At 39.3% G+C, this 21,341-nt stretch overlaps 1 protein-coding gene across 1 annotated transcript in view; it reads left to right on the top strand.

Annotated features, from left to right (window-relative positions):
* The window catches only part of LOC126484274 (pre-mRNA-splicing factor ATP-dependent RNA helicase DHX16), a 111,433-nt gene that overhangs the window by 30,989 nt on the left and 59,103 nt on the right, over positions 1–21,341 (top strand). The window contains exons 6-9 of the mRNA XM_050107697.1: positions 7,057–7,176; positions 9,546–9,725; positions 15,203–15,318; positions 17,554–17,729. Coding sequence (XP_049963654.1) covers positions 7,057–7,176; positions 9,546–9,725; positions 15,203–15,318; positions 17,554–17,729 — 592 coding nt within the window. The remainder of the gene's footprint in view (positions 1–7,056; positions 7,177–9,545; positions 9,726–15,202; positions 15,319–17,553; positions 17,730–21,341) is intronic.

The following is a 21,341-nucleotide window of genomic DNA, read 5'->3' as shown; positions in this document are numbered from 1 at the left end:
TACTTACCAAGGAGTGACTGGAGAACACAAATATAAAGATATTTAAATTTGCAAGCTTTCGGAACTAGTGGCTCCTCCTTCTGACAAAAAGGTTGAAGAATAAGGTTGGTTGGTTTGGGGAAGGAGACCAGACAGCGTGGTCATCGGTCTCATCGGATTAGGGAAGGATGGGGAAGGAAGTCGGCCGTGGCCTTTCAGAGGAACCATCCCGGCATTTGCCTGGAGTGATTTAGGGAAATCACGGAAAACCTAAATCAGGATGGGCGGATGCGGGATTGAACCGTCGTCCTTCCGAATGTGAAGCATAAGGAAGAGGCATGGAGGGAAAGGAAGATGAAAGAGTTTTATCATGGCTGGCTCTCCCAAGGCTATCACTAGTTCTAATGGAATTTTGCATACTCCTTGGGCCTTTCTTTGACTTAGATCTTGCAGTGCTCTGTCAAATTCTTCACACAGTATCACATCTCCCATCTCATCTTCATCTGTCTCTTCTTCCATTTCCATAATATTGCCCTAAAGTACATCGCCCTAGTATAGATCCTCTATATACTCCTTCCACTCTTCTGCATTCTGTTCCTGGCTTAGGATTGGTTTTCCATCTGAGCTCTTGATATTCATAGAGGTGGTTCTCTTTTATTCAAAGGCCTCTTTAATTTTCCTGTAGGCGGCATCTGTGTTACCCCTAGTGATACAGTATACGAGTCTACATCCTTTCCTTTGTCCTCCAGCCATTCCTGCATAGCCATTTTGCACTTACAGTCAGTCTCATTTGTGAGACGTCTGTATTTCTTTTTTCCTCCTTCATTTACTGCATTTTTATATTTTCTCCTTTCATCATTTAAATTCAGTATCTCTTGTGTTACCCAAGGATTGCTACTAGCCCTCATCTTTTTACCTACTTGATCCTTGGGCTGCCTTCACTATTTCATCTTTCAAAACTACCCATTCTTCTTCTACTGTATTCCTTTTCCCTATTCTTGCCAGGCATTCCCTAATGCTCCCTCTGAAGCTCTCTGCAACCTCTAGTTCTTTCAGTTTATCCAAATTCGATCTCCTTAAATTCCTACCTTTTTACAGTTTCTACAGTTTTAATCTACAGTTCATAATCAATATATTGTGGTCAGAGTCCACATCTGCTGCTGGAAATGTCTTACAATTTAAAACCTGGTTCCTAAATCTATGTCTTACTATTATATAATCAGCCTGAAACCTGCTGGTGTCTCCAGGTCCCTTCCACACATACAACCTTCTTTCATGATTCTTAAACCGAGTGTCAGCTATGATTAAGTTATGCTCTGTGCAAAATTCTACCAGGCAGCTTCCTCTTTCATTCATTGCACCTGCTCTTCCTTATCGTAGTATCGAATTCCAGTCCCTCATGGTGATTAAATTTTTGCCTCCCTAAAATTTTTGTCTGAATAATTTCTTTTATCTGACCATACATGTTTCAATCTATTCCTCATCTGAAGAGTTAGTCGGCATATAAACGTGTACTACTGTGTAGGCGTGAGCTTTGTGTGTGTCTTGGCTACAATAATGTGGTCACTATGTTGTTCGTTGTAGCTTATCGTCATTCCTATTTTCTTATTCATTATTAAACCTACTCCTGAATTACCCATGTTTGGTTTTATGTTTATAACCTTATAGTCACCTGACCAGAAGTCTTGTTCCTCCTGCCACCAAACTTCACTAATTCTCACTATACCTAACTTTAACCTATCAATTTCCATTTTTAAATTTTATAACCTACCTGACCGAGTTATGGATCTGACATTCCATGCTCTGATCCATACGACACTAGTTTTGTTTCTCTTGATAATCATGTCCTGTTTAGTCCCCTCCCAGAGATCCGAATGGGGGACTATTTTACCTCTGGAATATTTTAGCCAAGAGGATGCCATCATCATTTAACTCTATAGTAAAGATGCATGCCCTCAGGAAAAAATTACGACTGTAGTTTCCCCTTTTATTAGTTTCACAGAATTTGAACTATGTTATTGAAAAGTGAAAATATCAGATTTTATACCAAGTGGTGTCACTAAGTCCCCAAATACATATTAGCTTGTATTATGTTTGCAGAGTTGTATTGTAATGAAAAGTTGAATTACCCATATCTTTTGATTAGCAATATTTTCATGAAAACTACATGTTAAAAATAATAACCTGATCAGTGAATCTAAATGAAATTCAGCCTATACGACATTTTGAAATAATGATACATATGTGACATGTAAATTAAATAAGTAACTGTATCTAGCTAGTGTAAAGATAAGAGGAAAAAATTGTCTTTATCAGGAGTTGGAATCATAACAGATGAAGTAATTCCAGCATGCTATGTTTCAATGTGTCGGGGAACACAGCCTTCAGAAACATTATTCACTGCTCCTGCACCAAACAGCCTATGACAAGGTAGAGCCTGCAGTCTTCTTGGGTTGTTCTATAAGATCAGCATTAAGATAATTTAGACACCCATCCACTGAAGAAATGTGTCTAAAATGAAAACCTGTTGGATTCAATTTGAAGCAGTTGTGTAATGAACGTAAAAGTGGCACTTTTAATTCTTTTTGAGTCTCTCTGATGCACATACATATGATAGAAATTCAAGAAGTTTAGAAACCAAAAATATGCTCACAGTGTCATAGGTTCTGTCACAGGCTGAATAGAAGACTTCATAGACGCAGTTGCCCCCCCACCTCCTAACCCCTAAGAAGGTTCGTTTCATAGCAAAGGACCACTGTTGTTGCAATGTGAGAGTCTCAAATTGACAACATTTGTTGCCCAGTGAAAACATATTTTTCATCAGAAGCATTACAACACCTGCTATGCACAAAAATCATTGTGCCCTTACTGAAGCTAGGGAAATAACTGCATCACACAGGGTCTTGCAGTAGGGATGGGACAACTGACTAGTTGTAACAGACGATTGGCCAGTCGATTGTTTTACCGTTGTGTTGGATTTCTCAGTTGAATGAAAAAATCAAATAAAACTTGTCTGTGTGGCACGTCAGCTGCATGAATTTTTTGATCTCTCTGGTCTTCAGTGCTTCCACTTAATGTGAGACAACCAACTGACTGGCTGATGATCCAAGCCTTTGGTGGTTACTTCGTCTCTCAGTTTGAGTGACTTCACTTGCATATATTGTCAGCCTTTCTCTGTCCTAACATTAACAGCTGGAGGCTGACGAGGATTGCATGGGGTGGCAAATGTTTTATCCCACCATTTTCGGTAAAATGTAATGCAAGCTCTTCAAAATTTGTCAACATTATATTCCTCTTTACATACCCCCAAAACCACTTTTATGCTCAACTCTGTACTCCCAATGAAACATCAGCTTCATTAGCTACATGTTAATTGCCTCTGGATCATCTTAATGCACAACAATATATTAATCAGTTTTAAGTGATGAAAAGAAGAATTAGTCTACTCAGTACAAAATTAAATGCATATTTCAATGCTTACTTATTTTAACTTTGCCATACATCCTGTCATGTCTTCATGTACCTCTGGGTGTAGGGCTGCCCTCTAGGGGTATGTGTACACAGTCGTGTACCACTGCTTCATTTCAGCTAATGAAAGTATCAGTTGAAAGAACAAATAAATACGTGATTCAACCAACAGAAGAACTACATACTGGTTTCACTTGAAAAGAAAGAATGAATAAAGCTCTGTTGACTTTATCTTTCGGTTCCTCCCAGAAACTGGTTTTATTTAAAAGAAATGAATGACTAATAATCCAACCGATACATAAAACTATAACTGATTCAGTCATTCATTTTTATTTGTATTTGTTTGTTCGATAATTCATCCGATATGTAAAACTGTAACCGAATGAGTCCATTGTTGTCCAACAACCCATTGAATTGGTTGTTTTCATGCAGTTGCCACCATCACTATCTTGTTGGCCAAATGGGCTAAGTTCTTGTGTCAACAAAATTCTGGAATGGTTTGTTGGAATGGTATCTGGAAGACAATTACTCCCTGCAAAGTACTCAGAGTGGTTTCAGAATATTAAGAAAAACCTAAATATTTTATGTGCCTCTTAACGTTCCTTATTGCCAACATGATTTAATTCAATGCTTTACAACACAAGAATCATACATTATGAAACCAGCAGTATCAATAACCAAGTCAATAGTTTAAGAACCACTTAATGATGGATCCTTTCTTACATCGTTGAAAATATTTTGTTTATAAAGTTTTTGTAACTCATTCCTGGATCTTCCACAGTGATATGATAACTGTGGCGTGGGGTTGGGAGTGGGGTTGGTATAGAGATGGACTTAGGATGTTGTGTGGGTTGAGTAGGCGGTGGAACATCAGTTTTGGAGGTGTGTAAGTATCTTTGGGTAGGATGTCCCATATATCAGGGCGTGATGATAGATAACTAATCAACTCCTTGCCACAGAGATCATATCCTTGTGGAAGACCCAGGGACAAGACCTGCCCAATTCACCCACCCAGCAGTTCCTACTCCAGTCCAGTCACAGCCTTATCCTACCCCATCTGTGAAAGCAACCCTGTCATATACCAACTTTGCTGCAAGCACTTCACAGCTTTGTGTGTCTTTGTGACTATCCAACTAGCTGACCACCAAGATGAATGGTCACTGCCAAACTCGTGCCAAGAATAAAGTTGAACACTTGGTGGCACAACATGCAGCTGAAAATAACATGCTCACAATTCAGGCCATTTGGATCCTTCTTTTCCTAAAATTCTCCCAATAAACCAAAGTCAACCATTTGCCTTCCACCATCCTCAAATGTTGTTTCACTTCATATTGCTTTGCAACGCTATGCCCAGATATTTAAATGATGTGACTGTTTCAAGCAGGACACTACTAATGCTGTATACAGGCATATACGGGTTTGTTTTTCCTACTCATTTGCATTAACTTACATTTTTCTACAGTAAGAGCTAGCTGCCATTCATCACACAAACTAGAAATTTTCTTTAGGTCATCTCGTATCAACCTACAGTCACTTATCTGTGACAGCGTCCTGTACACCACAGCATCATCAGTGAACAACCACAGATCGCTGCCCATCCTGTTTGACAAATCATTTATGTATATATAAAATAGCAACAGTCCTATCGTGCTTTCCTGGTCCACTCCTGATATTACCTGTGTCTCCAATGAACACTTGCCATCAAGGACAATGTAGTAACAGAAACCAACTGCAGGAACTCCTAGGGCTGCGGATTGGAGCCGCCAGGCGGGGAAGCCGCCGGCGGTGGAGCACGCACCACCGGGTAAACACAGGACAAGTCGTGCGACACACCAACAACAACTGACAACAACCGACCACGACCGACTATGACCGACACAACAAGGAAGAAATAAACAACGGAGGCTTGTGGAAACCACAACACCAAACACCAACAGTAAATCCACTCAGAACCAGAGCCAGGCAAATGTCAACAACAATCAACGACCAGAACGCAGTACCGCCGAGATAGAAACAAAATCCAGAGCGAGTACCAGACTGACTGGACTAGGGCAGAGTGGGTCCCTATATACGAAACCGGAAGGAGCGGCTATTGGCCGCTGTCTGCACGTGGCGTAGTGGTGGCGCCCTCGCTGCGCGAAATAGCCACCGCGGAGGCGGAGCCCTCTATGGGCTGACCACGTCCATTTGTTCTGGCGCGTGTTTGAATTCCGCGGCGGAAGGTACTAGAGACAACTTACTGGGTTCTATTACTTAAGAAGTCTTCGAGCCATTCACATATCTGGGGACCTACTCTGTGTGCATGTGCCTTCATTAACAGTCTACAGTGGGGTACCATGTTGAATACTTTTCGGAGATCTAGAAGTATGTAATCAGCCTGTTGCCCTTCATCCATAGTTTACAGTATACCATGTGAGAAAAGTTCACAGTATATCATGTGAGAAAAGAGCAAGCTGGGTTTCGCACAAGCGACGCTCTCTAAAGCTATGGACGTGAGCTTTTCAGTCTGTAGGAAATTTATTATATTCAAACTCAGAACACGTTCTAGAATTCTGTAGCAAACCAATTTTAAGGATATAGGTCTGTAATTTTGTGGGTCTATTCTTTTACCCATCTTATATATAGGAGTCACTTGTGCTTTTTCCCAGTTGCTTGGCACTTTGCTATGGTCGAGAGATTCTTGATAAATGCAGACTAAGTAAGGGGCCAGTGATGAACAGCAGTCATAGAATCTCAGTCTCCAGTAACCTACTCTCGCCACACTTTCCATCCAATAATTCAGGAGGATGATGGTTCAAATCCCTGTCCCACTATCCAGAGTTCAGTTTCCTGTGATTTCCCTAAATTCCTCCTGGCAAATACCGGGATTGTTCTTTTGAAACGGCATGGCCAATTTCCTTTCCCATCCTTTACACAATCCAAACTTGAGTTACATCTCTAATGACCTTGATTTCAATGGGACATTAAATCCAGGCTTCCTTCCTTTCTTTCCACCCAAAATTTCCCCTTCCTCTGTCCTATCACCCCGCTCCCAGCTCTCACACCCACTTCTCCTTCAGCGTGTGGCATTCCCCATCAGTTCTGACACCCAAGCATCACATGCCAGTATGTGCAGCTGCCGCCCCTCCCTCCCACATTCCTAGCCAACAAATTGGCTTCCTCCCTGGCCACCCACCCCAACTCCTCTTCTGCCTCCCCAACCCACTCTCCGTCTACCAGCCTCACCTGACACAACCCCCACTCAACTCTAGCCCACCTGCAGCACTGGCATTGTACATCCAGCCGGCATCACGTAGGGGCATAGGCACGCCCACATATATGTGTGTGTGTGTGTTCTCTAGCTTAAAAAAGGATTCTTCAATAAACTAGCAAGGTGTGTTTTTTTTTTTACTGTCAACATTTACAATCTTTGGTCAGTGGTCTTAGTCCAAAAGAAGATATAAAACATATACTCAGTAGTATTCTATTTATTAATTGTTCTGTTCTTGATGAAAGATGCATTGCGACATCATGAATGCAAGAATCTCATTTTGTTTTTACATTTTAACTAATAACCAATTCTATTGGATAGTATCCAGAAAATTTTTACTTATGTTTTCCTTCCCTCAGGACGATAAACCAAAGATCACGGAAGCAGAAAGGAAAAGATTAACCATTAAGGAGACAAAAGAAAGTTTACCAGTATATACTTACAGGGAACAGCTACTACAAGCAGTGAAGGACCACCAGGTAAGAGAGAATGAAATTGTATTGGGTTTTTTAAAATAGTGATTTTAAAGTGTAGTTACAGATTTTTTCTTCACAAGATAATACTGATACCGTTTATTTTGTAAATTTTCTTGTAATTTTAACAGTGTATTTTTTTGAATGCTGAACAATTTAAGGTGCTTTAAATCATAGAATGGGGACAGTTAAACTTCTGCTACTTGAACCAGTGTAGATGGAAAAGTATTTATCGCATGGGTACCAAACGTTATAGGAATGATGTTCAGACTGAGCATTGCATGATTTGCTTTATTAGAGTGTTAGTTTCATGACTTTCCGTTAGGTGCCTGTACTGGTATGGCGACATAGGGTTGAAACGCAAGCATCACTGTGCATTACAGTTGCAGGTAGTCAATGAGGGGTCTGGACAAGGTGAACAGGGCTTAATTCCTAAAGCTGTTTTATCAAAACAACAATAGTACTGCTGCTCTTCACAAGTGTTGATGCGTTAAAGGAATACGGAGAGGACCTCTTCCCACACGGGGTTTGAAGAACATGATTCAGAAGTTGAAATTGACCGACGATTCAGAAATTACTCCTGAGAGTGGTCGATGGACAATTGTGTTACAAATTGTTGAAGAAGAATTTGCTGTTGCTTTGGCTGAGAGTGCTGGACACAATGTGCAGTCTTCAAGCAGAGCACAAGCTGTGTCATAGTAGCTGACCATTCCTTGGTCCTCTACTTGAAAAGTGCTGCGAACACTTGTGAAATGGAATATCTAGTGTGATTCCAGGCTGTCGTGGATGCAGATTGTCACCACACCGAGCAATGTTTGAAACCTGGAATGTGAACATGGTGCACAATTAACAAATATGACCCCCTCATCTGAAAATTAAAATGTGTTTCTTTCAATGGTTTATTTGTTATTTCTTTTGTGTGCCCTTACAAATGTTTCCACAAAGTTTAATTTTCCTGCAATCACTCGTCTTTTGTGGGGTCCCTGTGAAGTAGTCAACATTTAATTAAAATCACCCTGTATGTAAATTAATCCTTGGAATGTGTGTAATTCCTTATAATTCAACTTTCAGCCATCTACTACATACGTACTTACAGTGCATCATAAAGTGTTCTTTCTTTCTTTTTTTTATATATTAAATTTTCAGGAGGCAATATTTGTTTTTAAAAACTTTCAAATAGGTGTTGCAAGAAAGACTTCTGTAGACCATAGTATATTGCTAAATACTTTTAAACATTGTAGAGTTGCTGAAAAGACATATAGCTGTTTTCTGTGTGACACAAACAGTAGGAAGGTTTCTCTTCACTCTCACTCAACAGGAAATCAGATTAGGCTACTCTAACGGGGGTATTGCACAAGTTACTTGTTTCCTGTTGTACATTAAAAGTACTTCTGACCATAGAATGTGATACTGAGTTGCTTTGTTTATGGCCGTTAAGTCAATTTAAGTGTGTTAGAGGAAATTCTGTCAAGAACCTGAAGTTCATGTGAACGCTACAGTTCTTTACTAGGCATAGTCCTGTTGTTGGTTGTATGCTGTTGTCTTCTTCTAACCATTGAACTGACTCACCCAGTCAGTTATAGAGGGATCTATATTTTAACGTAGAATTTGGACTATGGTGCATCACAACTTTTTTCTTATTAACAAACATTGAAATAAGTGAAAGAAATAATAGAATACAAGTAAATATCCTAGGACTGACTGGAGAAGTATGGGACTATAAGTAACTGAAATGAATGGAAAAGTAGATGTTAGTGTGCTGCGTGTATGAGAACAAGGATTTGGAGAGGTAATGATATGGAACAAGAGTAAAAGAATGTGTTCGTTCTTTCACTCACTTTAGATAAAAAGAATTTAAAATTATTGTCAAAAACAAGAAACAGTACAGTGACACATGAAGGTACAAGCACTCTTCTGAGAAGACTTTTTTGCTTATGGATGCAGAAATACTCAACCATTTGGTGTAATTGAATGCGGTAGCGCAGTGGTAAGGCATTGGACTTTCTTTTGGGAGGAAAGCAATCCCAATACCTACCAGGCCATCCAGATTTAGATTTTCTGTAGTTCCCTAAATAATCTCTGATGACCTGAGGCTGAAATATATAGTAAATTATTGTATTTTCTGTCAACAAAATTATGGTGTATGGGTTTGTTTTTCAGCATAGTGAATTAGTTTATATTTGTTCCTATAAGAAGAGTTTTCTTTAAGAATTTGTATTTGCAAAAAGTATCAGTGATGAACCCTATTTGTCTTAATTTGCATTTAATCATTTAAAAAATAAAATATGAATGGTTGTTGAAGAATGAGTGATCTGTTTTATGGAAAATAATAAACTTCAATATATTTTATTAATGAAAGACTGTTGAAAAAACAGATTTTGATCATTCAAGGAGAAACTGGCTCTGGGAAAACCACTCAGATACCTCAGTACTTACATGAAGCAGGCTACACAGCAGACAAGAAGAAGATTGGTTGCACTCAGCCAAGAAGAGTGGCAGCAATGAGTGTAGCAGCAAGAGTAGCGGAAGAAATGGGAGTGAAGTTGGGAAATGAGGTAAACATTTTTTCATCAGCAGCAGTGTAGGATGTGCTAAGGGAATACTTCTCTCTCTCTCTCTCTCTCTCTCTCTCTCTCTCTCTCTCTCTCTCTCTTTTAAAGGTTAAGCAGTTTTATTTCTTGGAGCAGAAATATCACATTCAAATTCAGCAAACAACATATAATTATTCTGTTCTATTATTTTAACATTCACAATTGTCTGTGACTTTGCTGTTCACCTACGTGTTTTAGATATTGTGGCTCTCGCATTCTGTGACCCTCTACTCGTATATTTATTTCCACTTCTTTCTCTCCATATATACAGGGTGTTACAGGTATAAGTGCAGATATTTTTATATATGGTACCTTAATATATACACACCTCAGTGTGCTCATTGTTTTTTCTCTTTGTCAAACTGTCTTCCCACAAACACATCACAAACTTTATGACCTGATGTTTTCTACGTGGACATAACTGCACCACTGAATGGAGTACGTCTGCCAGTATAGATTTACCGTTTTGCATCCATGGGTGCTGTTGTAATCCTATACAGTGAGCATGCATATTTAGACAGCATGTGCCCTCAGCGGCTGGCCTAAAGAGGCTGCCTCACGTCGGCCGTGTGCAAAACAGTTGTATATAAGTGCCCTGGTCCCTTGGCCACTCTAGTGTTTAAGGGGCTTATCGATTACTTCACTGTCAGATTGTGTCTCTATGTCATGTGTTTGTACTGTTTAGTACATCATTCAGTGTATCAGTAATTTTGTGTATGGGAAAGTGAATTAAAAGTTGGTTGGTTGCTATTCTGTTGCAGTGTTTGTGCAAAGTTACAACACGTCCATAATTCAATACCTGACTTGCTGCCCAGGGGAAAATAAGCATTAATGGCTTGTTCTTACTGCATCCACTTGGAGATACTAACAATGTAAAAAAATACTGCTCCTAGTATCTATAATTAATAGTATGTGAATGATGCAAATACTGATCAGTACACCGTCCTTGGTCTCTCTCTCTCTCTCTCTCTCTCTCTCTCTCTCTCTCTGTGTGTGTGTGTGTGTGTGTGTGTGTGTGTGTGTGTGTGTGTTTTCAGTCAGTTAAAGCTGTGAGAGTGGTTCATTTACCAATTGTTTATAGTAAACCATGTTTTTCTTTTGAAATGATAATTCTTCTTGTATTGATATGCTAGCAATAACATTTATGTTAATGAGTGATTGTTGATTATTACCATTCATTTGTATGGTGATGACTGTGCTGTTTTAAATTATTACATGCTCACCTGTTGAAGTGTGTTATTTGTTTTGTATCTTGCTCATACATTCAGTTTATATTTCAATCTACACAACTCTTTATGTTAATTTGTGTGCTAGTCTTTGATCTTTACTTTTGTATGTATGCACTTTTGTCTATATTTGTATGTTGTTTGTGTTGTACTCATCAAATATGGGGAGTCTAGGAAACCTGCTTCTTGGGTCGCTACATAACAATTCAAGCAAATCATATCAATAAATTTTTATTGCAAAAGGAAATGATTGCAATAGTTAACTTTGTGTTAAACAGATGTGTCGCAAGCAAAGGGCGACAGACAAAATAAGAAATTTCTTCAGTATAGACAATGCTACATAGTAGAAGCAAAATGACTAGTGTTGATGCTATTCTGGAACTCACTGCTGTAGAACATGTAGAACTGCGAAAACTGGGGCATTTCTTTTCAGTACTGAATTGAGGTGATTATCAAGGATAGAGACAGTGTTACATGGTATTAGCAAGATGCCTCCTCAGCATAACTAAATTTTTATCAGTTATGCTCATAAATCTGTCTAGAAAATGTATCAGCTGTTAAACAGTGTGTTAGTTTCAAAGGTGACACTACTTTTAATGCTGTTTGTTTTGCCAGTGGTGGGGCTGGAGTAAGTGACAGTGACAGCGAATTAGTGTGTGTCCTTGTAGTTTATCCACATAAATAATTACACTTAAATTATTATAGCAAATATAAGGAAACTAATGTCAGATAGTTTTCATGTACATATTAATATTCTCGTGGCACCCAGTCACTGCTATACAACACCCCCATCCCAAATAGTAAAGAGCATTTGGAATGTCTTGGTATTTCAACTTGATTCCCTACCTGCTCTTATGTGGCTTGGATGTCAAATTGGCCGCAACACTGTTGAATGCGGTGCAGTTGAGACGGGGTTGGTCATGATCTGGTAAGTACGGTACAGTGGCTCTGGATCAATTGTTGATGTGACACACTGGCAAGGCATCTAGGACAGTCAAGGGTAAAATACTCCGTGTCTGCTCCCTGGTTTGACACTTCCAATGGATACTTTCAAATGTGAGCCGTAGGGTATCTGTGGAGTCATCCCCTATACTCAGCAATGGGAAAAGTCTAGTGTATGGTGGTTATCTATAATGGCAATCTTTCTGAGTCCGAAAGCAGCATCACATGCAAATAGCTGTGTAAGTCTTTGTGCCCAAATGCCTGCCCAAATGCCTAATGGTCATCATGTGAGAAGTGGGGTGACAGTGGATAATGGTTCAGTGGTGCTGTAACTCTGCAATATTTGAAAATTCTGCCATTTCAGCTAGTGGTGCTGACACTAAATAATCCACTGGAATGCATAGAGGCTCACCATGTACAATTTCAGCCATGGATGCACTAATATCAAGTTTATACACTGTTTGGGGACCACAGAGGACAATGGGAACTGCCTCTGTACACTTTTCTTGGTGGTGCATTAACATATTCTATCATACTATTACTAGCAGGATGTTAGCTGGTTATGGGGTGTCACCGAAAGCTGTGCTGGTTCCTGGAACAGAATTTGTTCAAACTAGTGGCTTAGATTGGTTGTAACATGGAGAAGGCAGTCAAAATGTGCAATCCATATGCACATAAACATTTTTACCGTATTTTTCTCTGAGATATCAGTGATTGGGAATGCCTTTGGCCTGCCACCTCTATCCATGGCTGTGAACTTGTCCAACGAAGAAAGAAGGCTGATGAGGTCAATGTGAACTGAACGAATATAGCCAGTGCACCTTGGAAGTTACCAATATCAGCATGTGTGTGATGTCTCACTTTACTCTGTTGGCAAAGGACCACAGGAATATGCCCACACACATGCATCTTTCATTATGGAAGGCAACACAAAGTGGTCTGTAAGCAATTTGACTGTAGCATTGGCCACCAGATGAGATAGCCTTTGACAGCGTCCATGGCTTGTCATGTGGAACTTCTGTGAAAAATATGGCCGTGGTTTGTTTCAAGGGACATCATACCACAGTTTCAGCTTAAGAGATGGCTCAGGAATCTGGTTGAGATGTGGCCGTGTCGACAAATTGTTCAACAAATATTGTAACTGTGGACCCGTGGCCTATTGTACAGCAAGCTCTCTGTAGTCTACAATCTCCATCACATCACAAATACAAGAAAAATTGCCAACCACTAAATTTTCAGCACTTTTTATGTGTCAAATGTCTGTCGTGAAATGGCTTATGAACTCAGCATGTGTCAAAGTGTCTAGGTGACCATTTGTTGCTAATATTCTTGAACACCAAAGTAATGTGACAAATAAATAAAAACACCTACAGCCATCCTTATGATTTTATTATATTTTGTCGCTACCAGTTTCAACGCTTCAATGCGTCATCTTCAGGCTGTTTTTGATGCGATACAGGTTAATATGATCCCCAAGCATAACACGTCAATTGCCAGCATTACTGGATATGCAGATAAGTAATGCTGGCAACTGATGTGTTATGCGTGGGGATCATATCAACCTGTATCACATCATAAACAGTCTGAAGATGACGCACTGAAGCATTGAAACTGTAGCGACAAAATAAAATAAAATCATAAGGACAGCTGTAGGTGTTTTTATTTATTTGTCACAATAGTAAATGGCCGTCATCCCAGAGACCTGCTTAAAAGGACGGGCATACAAAACCGAAGTAATGGGTTTGTGATATGTAAAAATAGTCAGTGGTGAAGCTTCTATTTGAGGTCAGAAGTATCTGAATTGTCTCGTAAATTGCTAACAGCTCTCTATCATATGCAGTCTGCTTCTGTTGGATTGGGTGCAACTTTTTAGAGAAAAACTTTAGTGGCTGCCAGTGTTGGTCTACTTGTTTATGGAGTACTGCTCTGACTGCCAACTGACTTGCATCAACCACTATAGCCAGGCATGCGTGAGATACCACCTGGAGGTTGCGGAATGCCTTGTCCCTTTGGAATCTCCACTTAACATGTCTGCTTCCAGTGATGTCACTGCCCACAAGTGGTGTGTGTAAAGCCATCTTTGCTAGGAGATCACAGTGATAGAAATTTACCATACCCAACAGTCATCTCAATTGCTGGTAATCTACTTGATTTGGCAAAGATTGTAGCTTTGTAAACTTCTGCGCCAATGATCAAATGCTATCAGTCGAAACAATATGATCCAGGAAGGTGACTTGAGTCTTCCCTGTGATGCTTTTGTTTTCTTTTAATACTGCTCCATGGTCAAACATCCATTGGTCTAAATTACACCAATGTCCATGCACTTGCACACCAGACAAGAACACCAATATCTCATCCGCATAAGTGAAACAAAATGAAAGTACCTCATCCACATGACATTGCCATGCCCTAACAGAGTTTTTGAGGCAAAAAGACATGAATAAAAATTCAGATAAACCAAAAGATGTGATCACTAGTCTTCCCAAATGTCACTTGTCACTACTTGTATGTTGTTACTTGCTTTTGCACAGTTGAGATTGCTAAAAAACTATGTGCCAGCTAGCGCATATGTGAAGTCCTCTTGTTGGGGACCAGACACCGGTCTGGTATTGTTCTTCCATTTAACACCCAGTAATCACCACATGGCCTCCTTAAGCCATCTTTCTCCTGGACAAGATATAGGGGCAGAGACCATGGGCTGTCAGTCTGGTGAATGATTCCAGTGTGCAGTATTTCCTTGGTAAATTGCTTTTGGCTCTGTTAAGCATCCAGGTGCAGTTCTGTGTTTACATAGTGGGTTGGATTGTCTGAGTGTTGGATGGATAACATTCACTGTATTGCACTTGATGCTGTTGCAGTGAACCTGTACCTGCAAATCACTTGGTGGATTGCTTGCACAGTCATCAGAAGTCTTCTGTGTTGTATTGCTGCTGTGTTTATTAGTGGTGCATACAGTTTTGATTCTCTGTGTACCCTGTGGGAGCTCTTCTGTTGGTCCTGAATTCAACTATTAGTGTCTTGTCATTGTTGTTGTGTGGGCATCTGTGCTGCCAGTGCTTCCACTGTGGTTCTTAAGCTTCGGATTTCATCTGAAATGCTCAACGGTGGTCATATCTTTTGCACATGATACTGTTGGTGTCATGGAATTGTTGATAGCCAGAGCAAAGCCCTCTAGGACATATGTTCAAATTGTATAATGTTTGTAACTATGAATTATATACTGAAAAATTGAAATAATTGGGACCATGATACACAGCCCATTTTTTGTTTCAGGTTGGATATAGTATCAGATTTGAAGATTGTACTTCAGAACGAACAATTATCAAGTACATGACAGATGGAACCCTGCACAGAGAATTCTTGTCTGAACCTGATCTTTTAAGTTACAGGTAGGATATTCATTGTAAATATGATTTAGTTTCCACATCTTGATGAAGTTTGGATATTGGATCCACAGTTGAAGAACCTTGAAAATGGAGAATATTCTTTCCAGCAGCAGCTTGATTTACTCATTTCTTAGAGAAGATGGTTCGGAAATACGTAACTTAATTTTCAAATACGCATAATCATATGAGGCATTATGTATGGCTAGGGACAAGAAAATGTAGCATCTATTTTTTGCAAAAGTCACATTATTTTTGTAAAAATTTGTGCCTTTTATTCATTTATTTATTTGTGAATGATTAGACACGCATATTTAAAAGGGAAGACAAACAAAGCCTTAGTTCTTTGAAATTGACTGTTAAAAAAAATTGTTGATTGGCAATTTTGTGACTGGAATATTTACCTGTGCAAAAACTTCACCACGTGTTTTTTTTTTTTTTTTCTGCAATGGGCTTTGTTTCCTTCTTTTGGCTGTTTTTGAGCTTTCAAAAATAATTTTTCTGTTGAAAAGTAAGAACATTTTACCACCAGTGAACTGCACTTCTGATGTAAGTTGTTTCTAGGCGTTATTTGTCTTTTCATGCTCAATTCAAGGATTAAAAAATATGCAGACTGTCAATTTCAATCATTCGTGAGCATTCATAGCCGTGCAACCCATGAAAGCTACAAATAGAACTGGCAAGGCAGTTACCATAGAAGTAGAACTGAACGTGCAGTAAATCTATAACATTATGGGAAGAATCTTGGCACAGTTGAGAAATGTTACAGATCCCCCCTCCCAGTCACTATAGCGCTGAGTGTGGGCACTATTGGCTATAATGGCAGATGACCACGAACTTGAACAAATTAGGATTTTGACTACAGGATGGGAGAGAAGCGGCACTCAGAAACAAGCCCCACCTCCCTTTTGCAGGGCAGCAACCCTTTCCAGAACTGACAAATTGACACAGGGATCGCTGATCTCTTCTGTTCTTGTAAGGGTTGTAATTAAAATCTACAATGGACCAGGATTAGTCACTTCACTTGTTTCAAAATGAGAAAAGAAAACAACGAGCAGCCTAATAGTAGTAACTGTTGTGACAGATGAAAACTGTGTTTCAGACTGGCAGATATACTAGTAACTTCATGTTTTGTGGACAATTTTTTTTTACCATTGTGCCATCCAAGCATACCTGTAAGGCCACTTCTAGCCTTCAGTCAGTCTTCTACTTCATGAATTCCATAGACTAGGTACCTTATGGGTTGAAGATCCCTAATTCTGTGTAAGAGTAACAATGACATATTTGGGTAATGAAACTTTGAGTCAGGCCATGAGACATGGCTATGATGGTAAGAGCATTGCACACAGAAAGGGCCAGATATGTCCCGATACCACAGACAGGTTTCATTCAAAATAATTTTCATTGTAGTTGTGATGATGTACTGGCAGTTGAATGTTGAAATTGAACTAACTCAGTTTTTTTGTAGGCAGTGGTAGTCATATGTAACAGATTGATAGATGAGAAATAGATTACAATGAAAACTGGATACTGAACATGCATTTCTTTTACTGAACTGGAACATTTTTAAAATTTATATCCCGTTCCAGGACATAAGAAGTAATAAAGTACTACAAGGAATTAGTATTTTTATGTTTTGACATTTTTATTGAGAGTAACAGTTTTAAAATAAGCAGTTGGGTAATTCTCTTATTAATTTATCCACTATTTGAAACTACCTGCAACTTATCGAAGTTTCAGAGAGAACTTTTGAAAATGTTGCCTAAAGGTTCAAACTGACTTTGATTTTGGGACCTTTGGGTAATGCTAATTTTTTCAAGAATATGTTGTCACTAAGGCTTCTCACATCTGAGTTTTCATATTCCAGAATAATGACAGTTGTCGGCATTATCGTGAGCTCAAAAATAAGAATGCACATGTTGCCTATGACTCCATTCTGTAATTGCATGGACTTTCCAAATGAGATTTTCCACCTTTTTTGTGCAAGTGTGTTAACAAGCATTATGCTTCTAATCTATTTGCATTATTTTTAATTCCATGGGTTGCAGTTTGATACTGCCATTGTATTATGTGCTACGCAGTGAGATTAAACATGTATTGTAGAAAAAGATAAGTCTCCATAAACAACAAATATGTATTTAGGTATTATGCCTTCAAAATATATAATAAATTTATGACTTAGCTACTGATTTAATCATCATTAATATTTATCATACAATATTATCTTTCTGTCTGTTTCAGTGTAATGATTATCGATGAAGCTCATGAGCGCACACTACACACAGATATATTGTTTGGACTTGTAAAGGATATAGCAAGATTTAGATCAGACCTAAAACTGCTTATCTCTAGTGCTACACTGGACGCACAAAAGTTCTCTGAATTTTTTGATGATGCTCCCATATTTAAAATACCAGGTATGGTAAAACTAGAGATAAATGATCATTGTAGAACCAGCTTACTTTGATGTTTGTGTTTTTATAGGCTCTTCCTCATATGGTGCAAGCACTGTATCCAGCATTGTCCAGGGACCGTTACTCCTGTAAACAGGTTTTGATTGCTGCATATGCTTCAGCCCATTTCGTGGCCAGTGCGGCAGATGGTGTACCAGTTTTTGCCAAGAATAAAGTAGATAAGTGAGGTGTGGCCTGGGAAAGAAGTCCAAGAAAATCTTTGCACCATTTAGCTTATCAGACTAGTGCATCAGTAGCATCTGAGCATCAAAAACACCTCATAATAATACTATCATAGACATGTTGGTGATGTGTGTTGCTGCACTGTCTGTGTGATGTAATGGTAGATACTTTTGTTAAGTCTCTCAAAAAAAGGATGCAGTATATTATTCACAAACCTATCAAAGCTATGATGTGGTGGAAAAAGATCGGTCCAATAATTTTTGTTGTTCTAATTGCATACCACACTCCTGTTTTCACACAATGATAAGGCTTTTGATGAGGATTTTCAGAATTCTATTGTTCTGTATGTTTGCATTCCCTGATAAATGCAGGTGTGCTTCATCGGAAATGAGAGCATCATTGACGTTTAGCAGTAGTGCGTTTAATTGGTCAGTTGATGCACTGCTGTTACTTTGTAAGGTTTCAGTTTGGGTTTGTGCATGCGTAGCCCAAAGAGCAGGCCTTGTTGGCACACCAGTGTGAAAGTGCTGAATGACACAGTGGTCATTTACATGTTTCCTTGGAACTACCTTTTTTTTTAAAAAAAAAAAAAAAAAATATCTAGGGGGTTGCGCAACCTAGCTTTCAGTGACTTTGAACATAATATCTTTGTATCCTAATTCTTATGGTTTCTTATATTATTGTTACCTTTTCTCTCTTACACATAATCTTTTGAACACCATCAGATTCAATACTTATGATATGCCAGATTAAACCCTTTTAATACTGGATTAAACTCTTTAAATGCCAACACCCAATTTAAATGGCTCAGCTTCAAATGAATACATATAACATCTTCTACATCTACATCTACATCCATACTCCGCAAGCCACCTGACGGTGTGTGGCGGAGTGTACCTTGAGTACCTCTATTGGTTCTCCCTTCTATTCCAGTCTTGTATTGTTCGTGGAAAGAAAGATTGTCGGTATGCCTCTGTGTGGGCTCTAATCTCTCTGATTTTATCCTCATGGTCTCTTCGCGAGATATTCGTAGGAGGGAGCAATATACTGCTTGACTCCTCGGTGAAGATATGTTCTAGAAACTTCAACAAAAACCCGTACCGAGCTACTGAGCGTCTCTCCTGCAGAGTCTTCCACTGGAGTTTATCTATCATCTCTGTAATGCTTTCGCAATTGCTAAATGATCCTGTAATGAAGTACACTGCTCTCCGTTGGCTCTTCTCTCTCTCTTCTATCAACCCTATCTGGTACGGATCCCACACTGATGAGCAATATTCAAGCAGTGGGCGAACAAGTGTACTGTAACCTACTTCCTTTGTTTTCAGATTGCATTTCCTTAGGATTCTTCCAATGAATCTCAGTCTGGCATCTGCTTTACCGACGATCAACTTTATATGATCATTGCATTTTAAACCACTCCTAATGCCTACTCCCAGGTAATTTATGGAATTAACTGCTTCCAGTTGCTGACCTGTTATATTGTAGCTAAATGATAAAGGATCTTTCTTTCTGTGTATTCGCAGCACATTACACTTGTCTACATTGAGATTCAGTTGCCATTCCCTGCACGATGCGTCAATTTGTTGCAGATCCTCCTGCATTTCAGTACAATTTTCCATTGTTACAACCTCTCGATATACTACAACATCATCCGCAAAAAGCCTCAGTGAACTTCCAATGTTATCCATAAGGTCATTTATGTATATCGTGAATAGCAATGGTCCTATAACACTCCCCTGCGGCACACCTGAAATCACTCTTACTTCGGAAGACTTCTCTCCATTGAGAATGACATGCTGCATTCTGTTATCTAGGAACTCTTCAATCCAATCACACCATTGGTCTGATAGTCCATATGCTCTTACTGTGTTCATTAAATGACCGTGGGGAACTGTATCGAACGCCTTGGGGAAGTCAAGAAACACGACATCTACCTGGGAACCCGTGTCTATGGCCCTCTGTGTCTCGTGGACGAATACCGCGAGCTGGGTTTCACACGATTGTCTTTTTCGAAACCCATGCTGATTCCTACAGAGTAGATTTCTAGTCTCCAGAAAAGTCATTATACTCGAATGTAATACGTGTTCCAAAATTCTACAACTGATCGACGTTAGAGAAATAGGTCTATAGTTCTGCACATCTGTTCGACGTCCCTTCTTGAAAACGAGGATGACCTGTATCCTTTTCCAATCCTTTGGAATGCTACGCTCTTCTAGAGACCTACGGTACATCGCTGCAAGAAGGGGGGCAAGCTCCTTCGCGTACTCTGTGTTAAATCAAACTGGTATCCCATCAGGTCCAGCGGCCTTTCCTCCATTGAGCGATTTTAATTGTTTTTCTATCCCTCTGTCATCTATTTCGTTATCTACCATTTTGTCATCTGTGTGACGATTTAGAGAAGGAACTACAGTGCAGTCTTCCTCTGTGAAACAGCTTTGGGAAAGAGACATTTAGTATTTCGGCCTTTAGTCTGTCATCCTCTGTTTCAGTACCATTTTGGTCACAGTGTGTCTGGACATTTTGTTTTGACATAAGATCAAAATTTCTTACCATTTTCTGCCAAGTCAGTACATAGAACTTTACTTTCGAATTCATTGAACGCCTCTCGCATAGCCCTCCTCACACTACATTTGTACGATGGTTTTGAACTTTGTCCACTGATCCTCAACACTATCTGTTCTTGAGAAAAAACTTTTGTGTTGAGCCGTCAAGTACTCTGAAATCTGCTTTTTGTCACTTTTGCTAAACAGAAAAATCTTCCTACCTTTTTTAATATTTCTATTTACAGCTGAAATCATCAATGCAGTAACCGCTTTAGGATCGCTGATTCCCTGTTCTTTGTTAACTGTTTCAAATAGTTCAGGTCTGTTTGTCACCAGAAGGTCTAATATGTTATCGCCATGAGTCAGTTCTCTGTTTAACTGCTCAAGGTAGTTTTCAGATAATGCACTTAAAAAAATTTCACTGGATTCTTTGTCCCTGCCACCCATTATAAATGTTTGAGTCACCCAGTCTATATCTGGCAAATTAAAATCTCCACCCAGAACTATAACATGGTTGGGAAATTTACTTAAAATATTTTCCAAATATTCCTTCAGGTGCTCTGCCACAACAGCTGCTGAGCCAGGGGGCCTATAGAGATATCCAATTACCCTGTTTGAGCCTGCTTTAACTGTGACCTTCACCCAAATTATTTCACATTTCGGGTCACTGTCAATTTCCTTCGATACTATTGCACTTTTTATCGCTATAAACACGCCTCCCCCTTCACTGTCCAGCCTATCTCTGCGCTATACATTCCAATCCATAAGCAGTGTATATTAAAATGTCTAAGTCTTTGTATGACAGTGTACATTAAATATATTGCCAGGGCTTGCACAACTTTTGCAGTTA

This window comes from Schistocerca serialis, chromosome 6 (assembly GCF_023864345.2).
Source record: "Schistocerca serialis cubense isolate TAMUIC-IGC-003099 chromosome 6, iqSchSeri2.2, whole genome shotgun sequence".
In the NCBI taxonomy this organism is placed as follows: domain Eukaryota; kingdom Metazoa; phylum Arthropoda; class Insecta; order Orthoptera; family Acrididae; genus Schistocerca; species Schistocerca serialis.
Note: the sequence above shows the minus strand (reverse complement) of the source record. Positions and strands in the feature narration are given on the sequence as shown.